This window comes from Lotus japonicus, chromosome 1, assembly GCF_012489685.1.
Source record: "Lotus japonicus ecotype B-129 chromosome 1, LjGifu_v1.2".
NCBI lineage: Eukaryota > Viridiplantae > Streptophyta > Magnoliopsida > Fabales > Fabaceae > Lotus > Lotus japonicus.
Window position 1 is genome coordinate 48752055 of NC_080041.1, and position 19759 is coordinate 48771813.

At 43.4% G+C, this 19759-nt stretch overlaps 3 protein-coding genes across 3 annotated transcripts; all 3 read left to right on the forward strand.

Annotated features, from left to right (window-relative positions):
* The first annotated feature begins 1020 nt into the window (after nucleotides 1–1020).
* Nucleotides 1021–1419, forward strand: LOC130737405 (uncharacterized). Its single transcript, XM_057589164.1, has one exon. The coding sequence runs from the start codon at nucleotides 1021–1023 to the stop codon at nucleotides 1417–1419; it is 399 nt and encodes a 132-aa protein (XP_057445147.1).
* A 54-nt stretch (nucleotides 1420–1473) lies between these two features.
* On the forward strand, nucleotides 1474–2562 carry LOC130737411 (uncharacterized). Its single transcript, XM_057589175.1, has one exon. The coding sequence runs from the start codon at nucleotides 1474–1476 to the stop codon at nucleotides 2560–2562; it is 1089 nt and encodes a 362-aa protein (XP_057445158.1).
* Nucleotides 2563–18868: 16306 nt separating this feature from the next.
* On the forward strand, nucleotides 18869–19264 carry LOC130737421 (uncharacterized). The gene has a single exon (XM_057589184.1). The coding sequence runs from the start codon at nucleotides 18869–18871 to the stop codon at nucleotides 19262–19264; it is 396 nt and encodes a 131-aa protein (XP_057445167.1).
* The last annotated feature ends 495 nt before the right edge of the window (nucleotides 19265–19759 follow it).

Here is a 19759-nt window from a genome sequence, read left to right on the forward strand (position 1 = left end):
TCTGATTAGTGGATTGCCTTCATTCTAAGAAGGAAGAAATCACCTTAACGGGTGGACTGGATTAGCTTGAGGGATTTATCAAGTGAACCAGGATAAAATACGTGTGTGCTTCTCTCTTCTCTCTATCTTTATCCGATGCACCATCTATCTTAGAGAAACCGAAAGGATTTACTTTAAATCTTAAGGGGAAAGTTTTTATATTCAAAACTCTATTCAACCCCCCCTTCTAGTCGTTTTTTCACACCTTCAATACAATAGACATATTTCCCGTGCAACGCGCGGGTAAAAATCACTAGTATGATTTATTCCTGAAATTATATTGATTGTATTCGTGTAATTAAGCTAGGCAAAATAGGAAATAGTTTGACTTTTGTATATTCAGTTTTTTATTTATACCTGATTGCTATCAATGAGAAAGGCACCCATTGAAATCATTCTACTCTCTTATATGGTATCAAGACCTAACTGATCCCTACTGCTTCCGCATCTCTCTTTCTCTGCCGGCATTCATTTTCCTCCCTTGGGTCATACCGCCACCGGCCAAGCACATCCGTGCTTCTGTTTCACTTCGCGCCCCACCGCTCCTTGCCGTACCGCGCCGCGCCATTCCCACGCTCGTGGTCCTCACCCAGCGTGTGCCTTCACACCGGCTCTGCACCACCGTTTGTGCTCGCCCCTGTTTTTGAACCAGCCGCCGCTCCTCTGTGCCCAGCCACCTTTGGAGCCGCACCTATCAATTTCTCTTCCCTACAGGTGCGTCTCTGTCTCCAGCAAGCACCAGCACTGTCGCCTCCTCTAACGGCCACCGCCCACTTCGCCCGGAGCTGCTTGCCAAGCCAGACCCGCATCTCCATCAATCGGGTCTTCCCTCTTGCCCAAACTTCAAACATGTGATAGCCTACTCACGTGAAATACACCCTCCTAGTTCAGCAAGCACATTCTGGTTCAACCGAACCGGCCACCTGTTTCCGGTTCACCCAGATTTGTTCCTCCTCTTTGCTTTTCCGACCTTTAGCAACCATGTCTTCCACCGGCTCGGATGCGGAGACTCCTACCGCCACGGTTGTTGCTGCCCCAACTCCGTCCTCAGGCAAACCAGAGTTCCATCCTGCCCTTGCTGTCACCAATATCAAAAACAGCATCCCTTTTGTCCTGGAGTCAGAAAAGGACCATTATGCTATGTGGGCTGAATTGTTTGCTACTCATGCTAGGGCCACCCGGGTTATTCACCACATCATTCCCCAACCTGGGAAGGACCGTCCTGCTCCGACTGATCCGGCTCATGAACAGTGGCAAACACTTGACTCTACTGTCCTTCAGTGGATCTACTCCACCATTTTCTTTGATCTCCTTGCTACCATCATGGAGAAGGGCTCCACTGCTATGGAAACATGGAACCGTTTGGCTGCTATTTTTTAGGATAATCAGAACTCCCGCACTGTTGCTCTCGAGCAGGATTTCGCCTCCACTCACATGGACGATTTTCCAAATGTTTATGCCTACTGTCAGCGCTTGAAACACCTATCTGATCAGTTGAGGAATGTTGGAGCTCCTGTCACCAATCATCGCTTGGTTCTCCAATTGGTTTATGGTTTGACTGAGCCTTTTCGTGGTGTTGCCACACTGATTCATCAGAGCAACCCCCTACCCACATTCGCCCATGCTCGCTCCATGCTGACTCTTGAGGAAGCTGGTCTGGCGAAAATGCAGCACACTACCACTCACACTGCTATGCATACTTCGTCTCCGAGGGACTCTGATGACTCCTCCCAGCAACGCTCCAACCGTTCTGAGTCTGGTCGCTCGAACAATCGTTCTGGATCTAGTCGCAATCGCGGCAATCAGGGTCGATCTGGTAGACATGATCAGCGCGGTGGATTCCGATCCAATGGCTCATCTGGCTCCTCTGCTTCCTCTGCTGCAGCTCCCTCCCCACCATGGCAGCCACCTCAGTATCCATCTTGGAATCCCTGGAGTTGGGCTCCTCCTCCTTGTGCTATGCCACCTTGTCCTTATCCCACCTCTCAATGGACTCGCCCCACTGGTCCTCCGCGCCAGCCAGGCATCCTCGGTGCTCGTCCTCAGGCATACACTACCACCGCTTCCCCAACACCCACTGACATTGCGGCTGCCATGCACACAATGACTCTTACTCCTCCCGACAGCACTTGGTACATGGATACCGGCGCGTCATCTCACTCAGCGGCATCACACGGTAATCTATCGTCTTATTCTAATTTGAGTCACTTAAATCAGAAACTGATTGTTGGTAGTGGTCAGGGTATTCCAAATCAGGGCTCCGGTCACACATCCATTCCCACCTCAAACCACCACAAATCTCTTGACCTTAACCATGTCTTGCACACACCTGATATTATTAAAATTTTAATTTATGTGCGACAACTCACTACTGACAATAACGTTTTTGTTTCCTTTGATCCTTTTGGTTTTTCGGTCGCTGATTTCAAGACGGGGATCCCTCTTCTGAGATGTGATAGTGTCGGCGATCTCTATCCAATCACCAATCCCACTCATTTTGCTGGTCTTGCTTCCGGTGTCTAGCACGATCGTGTAAGATCAAGTTTTGATCGAGTAGTACAACTCTATATTTTGATGATTACAAGTTAACATTTTAGTATGAACAATTTTGATACTCTAACGTGTTTTTCTGAGTGTGTTCTTACAGGCTCTGACCTAAATCCAATCTCACACAAATTAGAAGCACTGTGCTTAAAGAGTGTCCCAAGCAACGCTTTCGCAATCTCTATGTTCAGTCTGAACAATAGAAAAGCTTCAGAAGATCTGAAGTCAATCAAGCTCTAATGTGGACTCAGACACTTGAAGTTCTGAAGATCCAGACGTTCTGACAACCCAGACACTCTGAAGGTTCAGATGTTCTGATGGTGTAGAAGACTCTGAAGATCCAGAAGCTGAAAAGTGGAGACTCTGAAGTCCAGAAGCAAAATGGCTCTGAAGACCAAGTACTTCGCTCTGAGTTCAGAATCAGAAGATACAATGGTCAGAGGATCCATGCTTCCCTCTGACTCTGATCAACGAGCTTCACAAGTTCCAACACGAAGCATTACTCTGATCAGAAGTCTACTAGGTTTAAGGTCAAGTCACTATCCAAAGTACAAAAGAAAATGTACTATCCTGACGACCTACCTAACATTCTCAGCCACAGCAGAAGCTGGAAATTCCAGACCTGCCCTCCAACGGTAGCATTCGCAAGCAGCGTTCAAACCCTAATCCTTGGAGTATAAATAGAGGCCGAAAATTGAAAGATGCGGTTGGAAGAATCTCACACGCGCAAGCTATATTCAAACCTTCTAAGCATTCTTTCATCTCTAAATTCATTGTGTTTACTACAAGCTTTTTAGAAGCAATCTCTTTGTAAACGTTTCTTAATTAAACAGTTGTTTAGTTTACCTTTAGGAGATCAAGGTTGATCGGAACCTAGAGAAGACTAAGAGAGTGAATCTTAGTGTGAGCTAAGTCAGTGTATTGTTAGTCACTTGTAGGTTTCAAGTGCAGTTGTAACATTTACCTGATTAGTGGATTGCCTTCATTCTAAGAAGGAAGAAATCACCTTAACGGGTGGACTGAATTAGCTTGAGTGATTCATCAAGTGAACCAGGATAAAATCCTTGTGTGCTTTTCTATCTCTTATCTCAAGCACTTTATTTGTTCACGAAAGATTTGATAAAATCTTAAGGTGGAAGTTTTATTCTGAAAACGTTATTCAAACCCCCCCTTTCTACCGTTTTTCATACCTTCAATTGGTATTAGAGCGCAAGTTCTGATTACCACACCTAACAGTGTTCAGTGATCCGGGCCGGTGTGAAAAACAAATGGCTACCACCAGTGAAACGCAAAAAGATGCCTACAATGCAAAGCCTCCAATGTTCGATGGGCAAAGTTCGAATATTGGAAAGACAGATTAGAAAGCTTCTTTCTGGGTTTCTATGCAGATCTCTGGGATATCATTGTGGATGGCTATGAGCGTCCAGTTGATGCAGATGGCAAGAAGATTTCCAGATCAGAGATGACTGCTGAGCAAAAGAAGCTCTACTCACAGCACCACAAAGCTAGAGCTATTCTTCTTAGTGCTATTTCCTATGAAGAGTATCAGAAGATTACAGGTCGTGAGTTTGCCAAGGGCATCTTTGATTCCTTGAAGATGTCTCATGAAGGAAACAAGAAAGTGAAAGAATCAAAGGCGCTGTGTTTCATCCAGAAGTATGAATCCTTCATCATGGAGCCCAGCGAGTCCATTGAGGACATGTTTTCCAGATTTCAGTTGCTGGTAGCTGGAATTAGACCTCTCAACAAAAGCTACACCACAAAAGATCATGTCATAAGGGTCATCAGAAGTCTTCCTGAAAGCTGGATGTCTTTAGTGACTTCAATAGAGCTTACAAGAGATGTTGAGAATATGAGTCTAGAAGAACTCATCAGCATACTGAAATGTCATGAGCTGAAGCGCTCAGAGATGCAGGATCTGAGGAAGAAATCTATAGCCTTGAAATTAAATCTGAGAAGGCTAAATCTGAGAAGTCAAAAGCTCTCCAAGTTGAAGCAGAAGAATCTGAAGAAGCATCAGAAGATTCTGATGAAGATGAGCTGACTCTGATTTCAAAAAGACTCAACCGCATCTGGAAGCACAGGCAGAGCAAGTACAGAGGCTCTGGAAAGGCCAAAGGAAAATCTGAATCCTCATCATGCCAGAAGAAGTCCTCAATCAAGGAAGTCACATGTTTCGAGTGCAAAGAATCAGGGCACTACAAAAGTGACTGTCCAAAGCTGAAAAAGGACAAGAAGCCAAGGAAGCACTTCAAGACAAAGAAAAGTCTGATGGTGACTTTTGACGAATCAGAGTCAGAGGATGTTGACTCTGATGGTGAAGTTCAAGGACTCATGGCCATTGTCAAAGACAAAGGAGCAGAGTCAAAAGATGAAACTGACTCTGACTCAGTATCAGAAGAAGATCCTAACTCAGACGATGAAAATGAGGTATTCGCTTCTTTCTCAACCTCTGAACTAAAACATGCTTTGTCTGATATTATGGATAAGTATAACTCTTTATTGACTAAGCATAAAAAGTTGAAAAAGGATTTCTCTGCTGCTTCTAAGACTCCTTCAGAACATGAGAAAATGATTTCTGATTTGAAAAATGATAATCATGCTTTAGTGAATTCTAACTCTGTGCTTAAGAACCAAATTGCTAAGTTAGAAGAAGTAATTGCTTGTGATGCCTCTAATAGTAAACATGAATCTAAATATGAAAAATCTTTTCAAAGATTCCTGGTTAAAAGCGTAGACAGAAGCTTAATGGCTTCAATGATCTATGGCGTAAGCAGAAATGGAATGCATGGCATTGGCTATTCTAAACCTAATAGAAATGAACCTCCTATGCCTAAGGCTAAATCATTATATGAATGCTAAATCATTATCATTATATGCCTGAACCTTTACCTGTTAAAGTTGCTAACCCCCCTCTCAAAAAGGGAACTTTCTCTATGTCTAAATATCATGCAAAAATTCTTTTACATTATCATGTTGAGAGACCAAAGGTAATCAGAACCTCTGAGGTTACTAACAAGAGAGGACCCAGAAAGTGGGTACCTAAGGATAAGATTATCTATGTTGCAGATATCCTTGATAGCTCCACTGAAACACCAATCATGGTATCTGGACAGTGGATGCTCGCGTCACATGACGGGAGAAAGACGTATGTTCCAAGAGCTAAAACTTAAGCCTGGAGGAGAAGTTGGCTTTGGTGGCAACGAAAAGGGTAAAATTGTTGGTACTGGTACTATTTGTGTAGATAGTAGTCCATGCATTGAAAATGTTTTATTGGTAGACGGTTTAACACATAACTTATTGTCTATAAGTCAATTAGCTGACAAGGGTTATGATGTTATTTTCAATCAAAAGTCCTGCCGGGCTGTAAGTCAGATCGATGGCTCTGTTCTGTTTAACAGCAAGAGGAAGAACAACATTTATAAGATCATATTATCTGAGTTGGAATCTCAGAATGTGAAATGCCTTCTTTCTGTTAATGAAGAGCAGTGGGTATGGCATAGACGGTTAGGGCATGCCAGTATGAGAAAGATTTCTCAGCTGAGTAAGCTTAACCTTGTCAGGGGCTTACCCACTCTGAAGTTCTCTTCAGACGCTCTTTGTGAAGCATGTCAGAAAGGCAAATTCACAAAAGTCCCTTTCAAGGCAAAGAATGTTGTCTCAACCTCAAGGCCGTTGGAACTTCTGCATATCGACCTGTTTGGACCAGTGAAAACTGAGTCTATAGGTGGCAAGAGATATGGGATGATCATTGTTGACGACTATAGCCGCTGGACATGAGTAAAATTTCTAAACCACAAGGATGAGTCTCATTCTGTGTTCTCTACCTTCATAGCCCAAGTGCAAAACGAGAAGGCTTGTAGGATTGTGCGTGTCAGAAGTGACCATGGTGGAGAGTTTGAGAATGACAAGTTTGAAAGTCTGTTTGATTCCTATGGAATTGCACATGATTTCTCTTGTCCCAAAACTCCTCAACAAAATGAGGTTGTTGAGAGGAAGAACAGAACTCTTCAGGAGATGGCTAGAACCATGCTCCAAGAAACTGGCATGGCTAAGCACTTTTGGGCAGAGGCAGTAAACACATCATGTTACATTCAGAACAGAATCTCTGTGAGACCAATTCTGAATAAGACTCCCTATGAATTGTGGAAGAATATAAAACCCAACATTTCTTATTTTCATCCTTTTGGTTGTGTTTGTTATGTTCTTAATACTAAGGATAGATTGCATAAATTTGATGCTAAGTTTTCTAAATGTCTATTGCTTGGTTACTCTGATCGTTCTAAAGGTTTCAGATTTTATAATACTGATGCTAAAACAATTGAAGAATCTATTCATGTTAGATTTGATGATAAGCTTGACTCTGATCAGTCAAAGCTAGTTGAGAAATTTGCAAATTTAAGTATAAGTGTTTCTGACAAAGGCAAAGCTCCAGAGGAAGCTGAGCCAGAGGAAGATGAACTAGAAGAAGCTGGTCCCTCTGATTCACAGTCTCAGAAGAAGAGCAGAATCACTGCAGCTCATCCTAAGGAATTGATTCTGGGCAACAAAGATGAATCAGTCAGCACCAAATCAGCCTTCAGACCCTCTGAAGAGACCTTGCTCAGTCTGAAAGGATTGGTGTCTTTAATTGAACCCAAGTCAATTGATGAAGCTCTTCAAGACAAGGACTGGATTCTGGCTATGGAAGAAGAACTGAATCAATTTTCCAAGAATGATGTTTGGAGCTTAGTGAAGAAACCTCATAGTGTCCATGTGATTGGAACCAAATGGGTGTTCAGAAACAAGTTGAATGAGAAAGGAGATGTAGTCAGAAACAAGGCAAGGCTAGTTGCTCAAGGCTACAGTCAGCAGGAAGGAATAGACTACACTGAAACATTTGCTCCAGTAGCAAGACTAGAAGCAATCAGACTGCTGATCTCCTTCTCAGTGAATCACAACATAATTCTTCATCAGATGGATGTTAAGAGTGCTTTCCTAAATGGTTACATCTCAGAGGAAGTCTATGTTCATCAACCCCCAGGCTTTGAAGATAAGAAGAATCCAGACCATGTTTTCAAATTGAAGAAATCCCTCTATGGTCTGAAGCAAGCTCCCAGAGCATGGTATGAGAGACTCAGCTCATTCCTTCTGGAAAATGAGTTTGTAAGGGGTAAAGTAGATACAACTCTCTTTTGCAAAACTTACAAAGATGATATCTTAATTGTGCTAATTTATGTTGATGATATTATATTTGGTTCTGCTAATCAATCTCAATGCAAAGAATTTTCTAACATGATGCAGGTTGAATTTGAAATGAGTATGATGGGAGAACTCAAGTACTTTTTGAGAATACAAGTTGATCAAACACCAGAAGGAACATATATCCATCAGAGCAAGTACACTAAAGAACTTCTAAAGAAGTTCAACATGCTGGAATCTACAGTTGCCAAAACTCCAATGCATCCTGGAAAAAGAAGATGCAAGTGGTAAAGTCTGTCAGAAGCTCTATCGTGGTATCATAGGATCACTTCTATACTTAACTGCATCTAGGCCAGATATCTTGTTTAGTGTTCATTTATGTGCTCGTTTCCAATTAGATCCAAGGGAAACCCACTTAACTGTTGTTAAGAGGATCCTGAGATATCTGAAAGGTACTACTAACCTTGGCTTGATGTATAAGAAGACATCAGAGTATAAGCTTTCAGGTTATTGTGATGTTGATTATGCTGGAGATAGAACAGAGAGAAAAAGCACTTCTGGAAATTGTCAATTTCTGGGAAGCAACTTAGTCTCATGGGCAAGCAAGAGGCAATCAACCATTGCTCTATCTACTGCAGAGGCAGAATACATCTCAGCAGCAATATGCAGTACTCAGATGCTCTGGATGAAACATCAGCTGGAGGATTATCAAATCCTTGAGAGCAACATTCCAATCTATTGTGATAACATTGCTGCAATCTCACTAAGTAAGAATCCTATCTAACATTCAAGGGCAAAGCACATTGAGGTAAAGTATCATTTTATTAGAGATTATGTTCAAAAGGGCGTACTTCTTCTGAAGTTTGTTGATACTGACCATCAATGGGCAAACATCTTTACAAAGCCCTTAGCAGAGGATAGATTTAATTTCATTCTGAAAAATCTGAATATGGACTTTTGTCCAGCAGGAAGATGGATCAGAACCTCTGACTATGATGCTTCTCTATCAGAAGATGTCTAGTTCAGAAGGTAACTCCATCAGAGTTTAAGTACCCATTGGCGCTCACTCTGAAGCTAAGATAGTAAACGTGTGTCAGTTGCTATGATACATCGGTCCTTGTGCCCGTCTGACAGTCTGTCGTATTGAGTGTTGATGTGCTTCTCTCCAACGTGTGCTATTGGTATTTGCTGCTGCTATGATATCTTTATTTTCTTAACCGTTGATTTTATCTTACTTTTTAATCAACAACGGTTATTTTCAAAAACCCACTATACACACACGATCTCCATCACTTCTGATTTTACTCTCTCTCTCTTCAATTGCAAAATCCTTATCCCCACGATCTCTCCCTTTCTTCATCCATCCCCTCTCTTCGACCCAAACCTTCAACCGATCAAAGATGGTGAAATCTACTAGAGGAGAAACCGTCGACGGAAGGAGATTTCCAGTTATGGAAGTAGGTCAAATCACCGGTCAATCAACTTCTGCAAATCAGAGAAATCAACCTCAACCCCAAGCTCAAGCCCAACCTCAAACTCAAGAGCAGATGATTCCTCTTGCTCAAAGAGGTTGTTCCGTGACTTGTGTCTACCCTCCTAGTGATCTTCAGGTTCTTGCTGAGTGGAGATTCGACCTGGACAATATTGCTGCAAATGGGTATGATCTTCGTCCTGAAGTTCGTGCTCAAGGCTGGGAAGAATACTTCAACAGGCTTCGAGGTCCAGTTTATGTCAAATTGGTCAAGGAATTCTGGAAGCATGCCGACTGCGACGACACTCAAGTGGTTTCTTACATTGCTGGCAGAAGGATCATCATCACAGAGAAGTCAATTGTTGATCTTCTGGGCGCACACACTGGCACAGGCTATAGATTCCAACTGACGGAGTCAAAGGTGAAACCCAGGACGAAGGACCAAACCAACAAGGCTCTTTACTCAACCTATAAGCCTGGCAAGAGTGACTACAAGGTAGTGGATCTTCATCCAAAGCTGAGGATCTGGCACAAGATTCTGCTTCACTGCATCAATCAGAGACCTAAGGGAAGCTCTCCAGACTACATCAACTTTTGTCAAAAAGTGATGTTGTTCTTCATTCAGGATCATCAGAAGATCTGCCTTCCCTTCTTCCTGTTCTCTTACCTCAAAGAGTGTATCAGGAAATCCAGAACCACTGCTTCTATCAAGTCTGTCATCAAGTACATTCCATTTGGAAGACTGCTATCAGATCTCTTCATTGAGAGCAAGTTGATAGAAGATCTGATCACAGCAGGATGCATAGAGGATCTGTCAACCATTGCTAGTGATGTCTTCACATCCACATCCTTGAAGAAGATGGGATTGGTCAAGACCAAGGTTGCTCCTGTTCATGAAGATACTTCTGATGAAGTCAGACAAAGAAGGGTACCTCTGACTGATTACCCTCTGTGGTCCCAAGCAGATGATCCGACTGCAATCTTGTGCTACATTGATGATTTGAGGAAACAAGGGTATGAGATAGATGTAGACGAGTTCTTCAGAACCCTGCCACCAGCTCCAGAGTTTGACTCTCCTTCCAAGAAGAAGACTCAGAGAAAAATCGTCTTGGAGGAACCCTCTGAAGAGTCTGATCCTTCTGATGGTCAGAAGAAGACGAAGAAGGTTGACAAGCCTAAGAGGAAGCACGAGGAACCCACCAAGCCAGATGCTCCATCTGATGGTGATGATGATGATGCTCCTCCTCCAAAGAAGAAAAATAAGCAAGTCAGGATTATGGAGAAGCCAACACGTGTGGAACCAGCTGCTGTAGTAATCAGAATGGAGACTTCTGCCAGAGTTACTCGGTCTGCAGTGCGATCATCAAGTAAGCCTGTTGTTTTAGATTCTGATGATGATTTAAATTCACTTGATGCACTCCCCATCTCTGCACTCCTTAACCGCACTTCCACCCCACTCACTCCTATTCCAGAGTCCCAACCAGCTGACCAAACCACTTCTCCACCCACTTCACCTAGGTCTTCATTTTTCCAACCTTCTCAACAAGAAGCACCTCTTTGGAATATGCTTCAGACTCCAAGACCCTCTGAACCTACCTCACCCATAACCATTCAATACAACCCACATACCTCTGAACCCATTATTCTTGAACAATCTGAACCTGAACCCAGACCTTCTGATCACTCTGTCCCCAGAGCATCAGAACGTCCTGTTCGCAGAACAACTGATACAGATTCCACAACTCCCTGTCCCTCTGTATCTTTTCCCATAAATGTTGCTGACTCCTCACCCTCAAACAACTCTGAATCTGTTCGCAAATTTGTTGAAATTGCGAAGGAAAAAGAGTCTGCCATTCCTGAATACTACCAGACTGTACCTAGCCCTAGGAGATACCGTGGACCTAGACCAGATCGTCTAGTTGACCCAGATCATCCTATACTTGTTGTCCCTCTGAATGAAGCAGACCCTTTAGCTCAATCTGATCAACCAGATCTAACCACTCTTCGGTTAGATCACCACACCCTCAGGTTGAAACCTCTGAGCCAAACCTTGAGACCCACACTTCAAATGTCCAAACCTTAGATGTTGGTTCTCCTCAAGGTGCTTCTGAGGCCAATAGCAGCAACCACCCCACTTCTCCTGAAACCAATCTTTCCATTGTTCCCTATACCTACCTCAAGCCAAACTCCCTACTTGAGTGCATCAGTGTGTTTAATCATGAAGCATCCCTGATGATTCGCAATGTCCAAGGTCACACTAACCTAAGTGAGGATCCTGACTCTGTTGCTGAGGAATGGAATCGTCTGAGTGATTGGTTAATTGCTCAAGTTCCTATTATGATGAGTCATCTCACCATGGAAAGGGATCAGAGGATTGAGGCTGCTAGGCAGCGTTTCAACAGAAGAGTGGTTCTGCATGAACAACAGCTGAGAGGTAAGTTACTTGAAGCTGTTGAGGAAGCAAGAAGAAAGAAAGAACAAGCAGAAGAAGCTGCTCGTCAAGAGGCTGAAAGAATTGGACATGCAAAGTTAGAAGCTGAAAGGCTAGAAGCTGAAGCTGAAGCTCTCAGATGTCAAGCTCTTGCACCAGTGCTTTTCACACATGCTGATTCTCAATCTACTCAAGCTCCTCACTCTGCTCAGGATGTTCCCTCTACTTCCACACAGCCAAGTCCTTCCAGACTTGACATCTTGGAACAACGTCTCAAATCTCATGAGACTCTCCATATCGATATGAATCGAGCTCTTCAAGAACTTCTGCGTCGCACTACCAAGCCTTAGTGTTTAGGATTTCTTTCGGTTTTCTTTCTTAATTATTTAACTTTTAGTTTATTGTTTTTCTAATTTTAAGATATTTGCTTTATGTGTTATACTTGTTTAATCTCTTCAGTATTTGTTCATTCTGTGTCTATTATTGCATCATTTATAACATATGTTTGCAAAACACCTCTTTATTCATAGATCAAACATTAAAATACATCATACATAATCCCTATATCTAGAATGGAGGATCCTTCCTCATTCTTCTGCATTCCTGGCGCTGCTGAACTCTTTCCCTCTCCAGACGATCCAGTGTATACTCTTGTTGCCGAGCTTGATGCTCAGCTCATTCTTCTCCAGACTATCCTCTATCGTCTTGAGCTTCCTTTCCATTGTTTCTTTCTCTTCCAGTAAATTCAACTCCAGCTGGCAAAGCTCCTGAATCTCCTCCACGAAGCAGAGGAGTTCCTTCAGATCTTTCTCCATCTCTGGACCAAGATCCTCTTCTAGCAGTGTCTTCGTCAGCTCTTGTACGGTTCTTGAACCATCAGGATGCCTAATTTTGAGGAACATATCTTCCTCAAAGGCTTTCCATCTGAGCTCTTCTAATGCAATCATGTATGAAGCCATATCTTTTTATGGAATTAATCTTGTTGTGAAGTTTACTACGTTTCTACCCGCTTTATATAAGCATCCCCTTCTCTCCGGAAGTTATTGCTACTGCAGTTTCTCAAGGATAAGTCCTTGGTAACTGAAGCTTCTCTTTACTCCCGTGGCCGGTGGTAAACGTTCTACACATGCATTAATTATTTCTTTAAGTCGCTAATCGCAGTAATTAATTCTCCATCTTTTCGAACTTAGTCCTTCCTTCAGGGGGAGTACCTTGTACTTCAAGCTAAGTTTTTCACACCCCAAGCTTTTTGCTTATGACAAAAAGGGGGAGCATGACTCAAAGTTTTTGATGTATATACTGATTAGTGTGATTTAATTATTTGGAGAATTTAAGAGTTCCACTGCTATGACCATAGATATGTCACTGGGCAAATACAAGGAATACATTTCACTTCTTATGAAGTGATTTCATTTGACTCTGATACCCTGCTCGTGACTCTGAATAATTATGCGCTCTGTTTATTTCATTTCATCTATGTCATGCGCTTTCACTCTGAACTCTTATATTATTTAGCTCAGAATCTAGACATTACTAACGTTTTCATTAAGTCTTAGATTCAGGGGGAGCTAAGCTCAGAATCAAGTTGTAACTTGGATTCAGAATGAGCAAAATAAACCATTCACATCAGGATAAGTCTAATTCTTTTCTCTATACTCTAAGTGAATTCAGTTTATTGTTTAAGAATTTTTCATCAAAATACTTGGTTTTGACATCATCAAAAAGGGGGAGATTGTAAGATCAAGTTTTGATCGAGTAGTACAACTCTATGTTTTGATGATTACAAGTTAACATTTTAGTATGAACAATTTTGATACTCTAACGTGTTTTTCTGAGTGTGTTCTTACAGGCTCTGACCTAAATCCAATCTCACACAAATCAGAAGCATTGTGCTTAAAGAGTGTCCCAAGCAACGCTTTCGCAATCTCTATGTTCAGTCTGAACAGTAGAAAAGCTTCAGAAGATCTGAAGTCAATCAAGCTCTGATGTGGACTTAGTCACTTGAAGTTCTGAAGATCCAAACGTTCTGACAACCCAGTCACTCTGAATGTTCAGATGTTCTGATGGTGTAGAAGACTCTGAAGATCCAGAAGCTGAAAAGTGGAGACTCTGAAGTTCAGAAGCAAAATGGCTCTGAAGACCAAGTACTTCGCTCTGAGTTCAGAATCAGAAGATGCAATGGTCAGAGGATCCATGCTTCCCTCTGACTCTGATCAACGAGCTTCACAAGTTCCAACACGAAGCATTACTCTGATCAGAAGTCTACTAGGTTTAAGGTCAAGTCACTATCCAAAGTACAAAAGAAAATGTACTATCCTGACGACCTACCTAACATTCTCAGCCACAGCAGAAGCTGGAAATTCCAGACCTGCCCTCCAACGGTAGCATTCCCATGCAGCGTTCAAACCCTAATCTGTACGGGACCTGGTTGTGCTTTTTTGGCGGAAGTTGCAGCTTTGGAGATGGGATTAAAACATGCTATGGATCTTAATATTCATAATTTGGAGTGTTATAGTGATTGCCTTTAACTGGTCACATTGATTCAAACTAATAGTGATACTAGTACTTTTTGGGCGAGGGATAGCATTGATCGGGTTTGAAGCATGTTGGGGAGGTTCCAGAGCATTCATATCTTGCATGTCCAGTGGGAGAAGAATAATACAGCAGACGGATTAGCTCGGGAGGCGGGAAGAATTGGTTCACCGACCCAAGTTTGGGGGAGACCACCTTCTTTCATTTATGACTGCTTGTATTTAGACGTTGTTAGCTAGTTTTTTTACTGTCTTTTGTTACTTTTCCTCCTATAACCAAAAAAAAAATTCCAATGATGTCTTTTCCTTTTGACAAGAACAATCATGTCAATTACCATAAATGTTGATAATACCTATTGGGTGCTTGCATTTTTCCTCCAATTTTTTGCATGGGAAATATGTCTCTTTGTATTGGAATGGATTATTTGACTTAATTTTATACGAGTGTATCTTATAAAAAGGACCGAAAGGAGTGTGTAACTATATGTGATAAGACATATAATTATATTTAACGTTTTCTCGTGTTCCTTCATGAAAAAATCCCGGGATTAGCTGTAATTTGACTTATCCAAAAAATTAGTTATAATTTGACTTCTTCGAATTTAATGTTGATGAAGCGTCAAAAGAGAACTCGGGTGTGAGTGGAATTGGATGGGTTCTAACGAAAATGAAGATAAAGTTGTGGGTTGTTTCTCAATATTTGTGGGGGATCAAGTGAGCCTATGAGGCTGACATCCTTGTTATTCTTAATGGTCTCCTATTTTGGCAAGAATTCAATTTCCAAAACATTGTGCTGGTGAGAGATTCCTCTATTGATGTTGGGGGGTTGGAAATGCAAAAAACAAGCCTTGGAAGCTAAGAAAATGAATTAAACAAAGTGGTTAGTTGTATTGGGGTTTGGCATATTTTTAGGGAAATTATTTATTTTGTAGAGCAAGGGTGCAATAGACAAAATGATTTGTGGGCTTTCATAGATATATATGCCTTAGCGCTATATCAGACTATGGTGTCTCTTCTTCTAATTCAATGATTTTGTATGTTCAAAAATAAAATGAACACATCTAATTTTCTAATTTATCTCATTGACCGTTTTTTACAAGAAAAATTTAATTAAGCAATCACAAGGGTGCTTGAAACCCATTAACAAAATAAAAATAAAGTAAAATGTTTGTTAAATTTTTAATTCATTTATTATAAATATTATTGCTTCATCAAAGATGCGCTATAATAGACCTAGTTAGGGGGTAGAAGATCATAAATCCTAGTTAGGATCAGAATCGGATCGTACATCCTTTAAGATTCTAATAGAAATGCAAATATATACTACATAAGTTACATATACATCCATAAAAGTTTACATACATAATAAGAAAAATAACTCATGATTTACATCAAAATTCATACAAAATGACATAATAAATTCATAACCCAAAAATCATAATCCATGGTGCATGTTCACGGTTTTGGTTCAATGGCTCGAGATTTAGGAAAAATTAGGGGTTGTTGTTTAAGGATTATCACTTTTTTATTTATTAAAAAATCACTTTATGAGTTTTGTCTGAAATTGAACTTTTATTCTTTGAATTTGAAATGGGAAGTTGAAATGGGCCAGAAATAGAAAAGTCAAAGTTTGAACTCCCTCTCTTCAGGATCGTAAGATTGGGATACGAGGGATCCTTACTTTGCGGATCGGGATTTGTTCTATCCAAGAACATAGAGGTGAGGTATGGTACCTAGAGTGAAGGGATTGCAATGTGAGAATTTAGTGAGAGAGAGTGTAACCGCTTAGAGAGAGAATGTAACTGAATTTCAAGTTTTTATTTCTCAAATGAGCCAAGAGTCCCTTACAATTGGTAACCGCCTCTATTTATAGGCTTGGGGTTGGGCCTAGCGCCCCTAACCGCCCTTAGTGGGCCAGTTGGGCCTCTCGAGGGAGGCCCAAGCTCCCTGGCTCACTCTCCGCCCTGAGGCAGGTGCCCCTGGGCGAGGGCCCCTGGGTCTCGCCCAGCCCACAAGACACCGAGCTTGAAGGATGAGAGCTAAGAGTGTCTTAATAATTGAGGTGACAAATATGAGAAAAACTAACCAATGTCAAAGCCTAGTGATCAAGAATGATTGCCAACATGACATAGTAAGTAAAGCTAAAGCTAATTTCTGACTCTCTTCACGAGCTTTCCCGAGTCCACGAGTCCACAGGTAGACTTGTGGCGACGGTGCGTGGCCCCTCGCCCAGCTCCAGCTGTGACCGCTGTGAATCATGGTTGTTTGATGCGTGTAGGCCACATGTAATGTACTGAAGGAGTGCAAAGGCCAGCGAATCTACAGAATCCCAACCGCTGCCCTCGAAACGTCCCCTCAAATCATATTAAAGCCTGCCAATTTGAATCTACGCCAATCAGCGCCAGCCATTGCGGCTTTTCATTTAATGCACTGGCTCCCATTCCCCAAGACTCACGCTACTTTTCAAAAGTAATCATTTCATCCTGTCATTATGGGACACGATCTCCCACAATCCTCCACACGCGACCACACTCCCAACCGTTACTCCTTTAACCTTTAAATTCCCTCTTACTCCATCATTCGCTACTTTTGGAATCCTCATATCCCGCGAAAGACCTGACAACCTAGCGCCCCTTCCCATCCTTGCTCTTACTTCGCTTTTAGTGAAAATGACTTCCCAGCGCTGCTCTAAGAAATCTTCCCACTCTCAAAGCACTGCCCCTGCATCCCCGCCCCTAGTTATCCTTCCCCCTCCCGAAGGACTTCCCCTAGGCGATGGGGACATCGAAGCCTTTTGGCTCCGGGTATTTGCCACCCTTCCTGAGCCCACGGACCAGACCCCTACCCTGGAGGCCGTTTGTCAGCCTTCAGAGCAATCCTCCGATGACTCCGTCATCGAAACGGCCCGCCAAGCCGGCGGGCTCTGCTACGAGAAACTTCTCGAGGATGTTCTTGTCACCGGGAAATGCCCAGGCGATCGGCGACCCTGGCAGCACCGTACGATCGATCACGGGGTGAAGAGACCCTATTTCTTTTATGTCTACGAATACATGTTCCTCAATCCGGGAATCAAGCTACCCTTTTCTTCTTTTCTTCGACAAGTTATGGGGGAGATTAATGTGGCTCCGTGCCAACTTCACCAAAACGCCTGGGCCTTCGCCCGGTGTTTTGAGATCCTGTGTAGCGTCGTCAGTCTTGAGCCAAAGTTTACACACTTCTTCTACTTCTACGCCGTGGAGCTGAAGTCCTTGAAAACCCAAGGATGGGTTTCCTTGAAATCCCGCACGGGCCGACAACGCCTCCACCCTTACAAGAGCAACGTCAAGATGGGGCCGGGGCGCCGGTACTTCTGCATAGTCGTGCAGCCAACATACCCTGAGGCCTTCACCCTTCGGGACGGGACTACCCAGTTCCCCTTATATTGGACCAAAACCCCCCGCGTCATTCTGCGACCGTCGGACGCGTCGCTGAGTGACGAGGATAAAGCCATCCTCAGCTTTCTTGCCGACCTTCCTGTTCTCGAATCGTCGCAACTGCTTGAAGCCGCCCGCAAGAGCACCCTTGATTCATTCCTAGGTTAGACTTTTCTCTTTTGTTGCAACATTATATTCCCTGTGGAGTTTATCATTAATCATATGTTTTCCCTACTTCTTCCAGGGGAAATAAAGTGTACCAAGGCTGAATTGGGGCGTGCTCTCACTACCAAGGTGATCAAATTTCCCCCCACTTTCAATACTAGTGGGGGTAAGAGAAGACGTGCTACTGGGGATGCTAGCGTCGAGGCCACCGTTCCTCCTCCCAGGAAGCGGGTCAAAACGTCCATCGAGCCAGCGCCAAGAGCCACAAGCGGTATTGCTCTTCCTGAGGCCGGCGAGGCAATACCAAGCATCGTCGTTCCTGAATCCGGCGAGCCGTCACCAGGCGTCGCCGTCCTTCCTGAGTCTGGTGGGGCAGCGTTGGGTGTTATTGATGATGTTGTTCTTCCCCCCCCCAACAAAGAAATCCCCAAAATCCAAAGAAGCTGAGACCGGTGAAGACGGAAGGGGCGGAGCCGCGACTCCTTTGTTAAAGAAGGAGAAGAAGAAAAAGATCAAGAAAAACAAAACCGGAGAAACAACCATTCCTCGCCGGAGACCGGTTGGCGAGGGCGAGGCCAACCCTGAAGGCGGGGCAGGGACTCCGCTCTCTCCCAAGGAGACTTTTGAAAGCCAGGGTGAGCCCGAGGATTCTACTTCCGTCGCCCTTCAACAAGACCATCTGACTCAACAAATTGAAGTGGGCTCACCCCGGGCTTCGCCCGTTCACGAAATGAGTCGTGATAATGAGGATCAAGCTCCTGTCGTCTCACCGTCTCCTCACCACTCTTCCCCTGCTCCTAGCCGCCTGACCACTGAGGGAAACGAAAGCTCCCCCTTGAACCAACAACCCACTTCTGTCAACTTCATGCTGTCCGATCCTTTCTTCAGTAGTTTGAAGGAAGCTGAAAATCCCGATCTCGATGGCATGGCACAAGAAGCCATTTCGAGCCTCCTCCGCGCAGGATGCCTTTTTGCCAAGTTATCGCAAGATTCGGCCTCTGCTGCTGAAGTTGAGGAGCTCCGTTAAAAAACGGAGAGTTATCGTATTGCCACGCTCGAGTTGTACGACGAGCATGACAGGCTGCTAACCCAGATGACGACGCAGGTAATCAAACTGAACAACCTGGGTATCGAGATGAGCGGTCGCGAGGATGATTTACTCGCCTATGAGGGGAAGGTGGATGAACTAGAGGATGAGCTGGACGACATGCAGAAGGAATTAGAGGCGAGATCCGAGGCGATTGCTGCGAGCAAGGCAGCTTGTGACGCCAAAGATGAGGAGCTTGCGGCTTTGAGTAGTGACTTGGCGGCATCGAACGAGGCCCTCGCCACTGTGAGAACCCATCTAGAAGCAAAAGACAGAGCTATCGCAGAGGCGGAAACCCGGGCGTCTTCTGAGGCCAAGGCCCTTAGAACAAGGTTGGAGATTGAAGCTGCTGCTGAGGTAGTGGAAGAGTGTGGCCGCGGTTTCTTCCTTGCTAAAGCTTAGGTCTAGTACCTTTATGAAGGGCTAGATCTCAGCGGGATGGGGGCCTTCAAGAGGGTTACCCCCAAGGGTTTTGTCAGCCCTGATGATCCTTCCGGCTTCAATGCGGAGTACTTTTTGCAAGGAGAGAAGAAAATATTAATGCAGTCTGACTACTTTGTAATTATTTTCCTCTTACTACTTTTGTAAATAATTTTGCTATTAATGAAAGCTTGTTGCAGTTTTATTCTGCCTTCTTCTATTCATTGCCCTGCCGCGTTTCATTCTTGGGCGCCTGTTTTACGATTTAAGTTTGAGTTTCGTGTAGTGATTTTAAATGTGTGTCAAAGGAAACTAGGACTTTCGCACAGCTTTGAACTGAGGCTTTGTTCATACCATATTTCCCGTAAGATCAGGTATGGCCTTGCCAGTTTTGTCCTGGCGATGACTTACAGTGGCTGGGGTCCCAATGGCCATGTGGGTTGCCCGAGACTTAGCCTAGTTTCGAATGCTCGCCCA

Coding starts and splice junctions, on each gene's coding strand:
- LOC130737411 (XM_057589175.1), top strand. CDS start 1,474: ATGGACGATTTTCCAAATGTTTATGCCTACTGTCAGCGCTTGAAACAC.
- LOC130737405 (XM_057589164.1), top strand. CDS start 1,021: ATGTCTTCCACCGGCTCGGATGCGGAGACTCCTACCGCCACGGTTGTT.
- LOC130737421 (XM_057589184.1), top strand. CDS start 18,869: ATGACGACGCAGGTAATCAAACTGAACAACCTGGGTATCGAGATGAGC.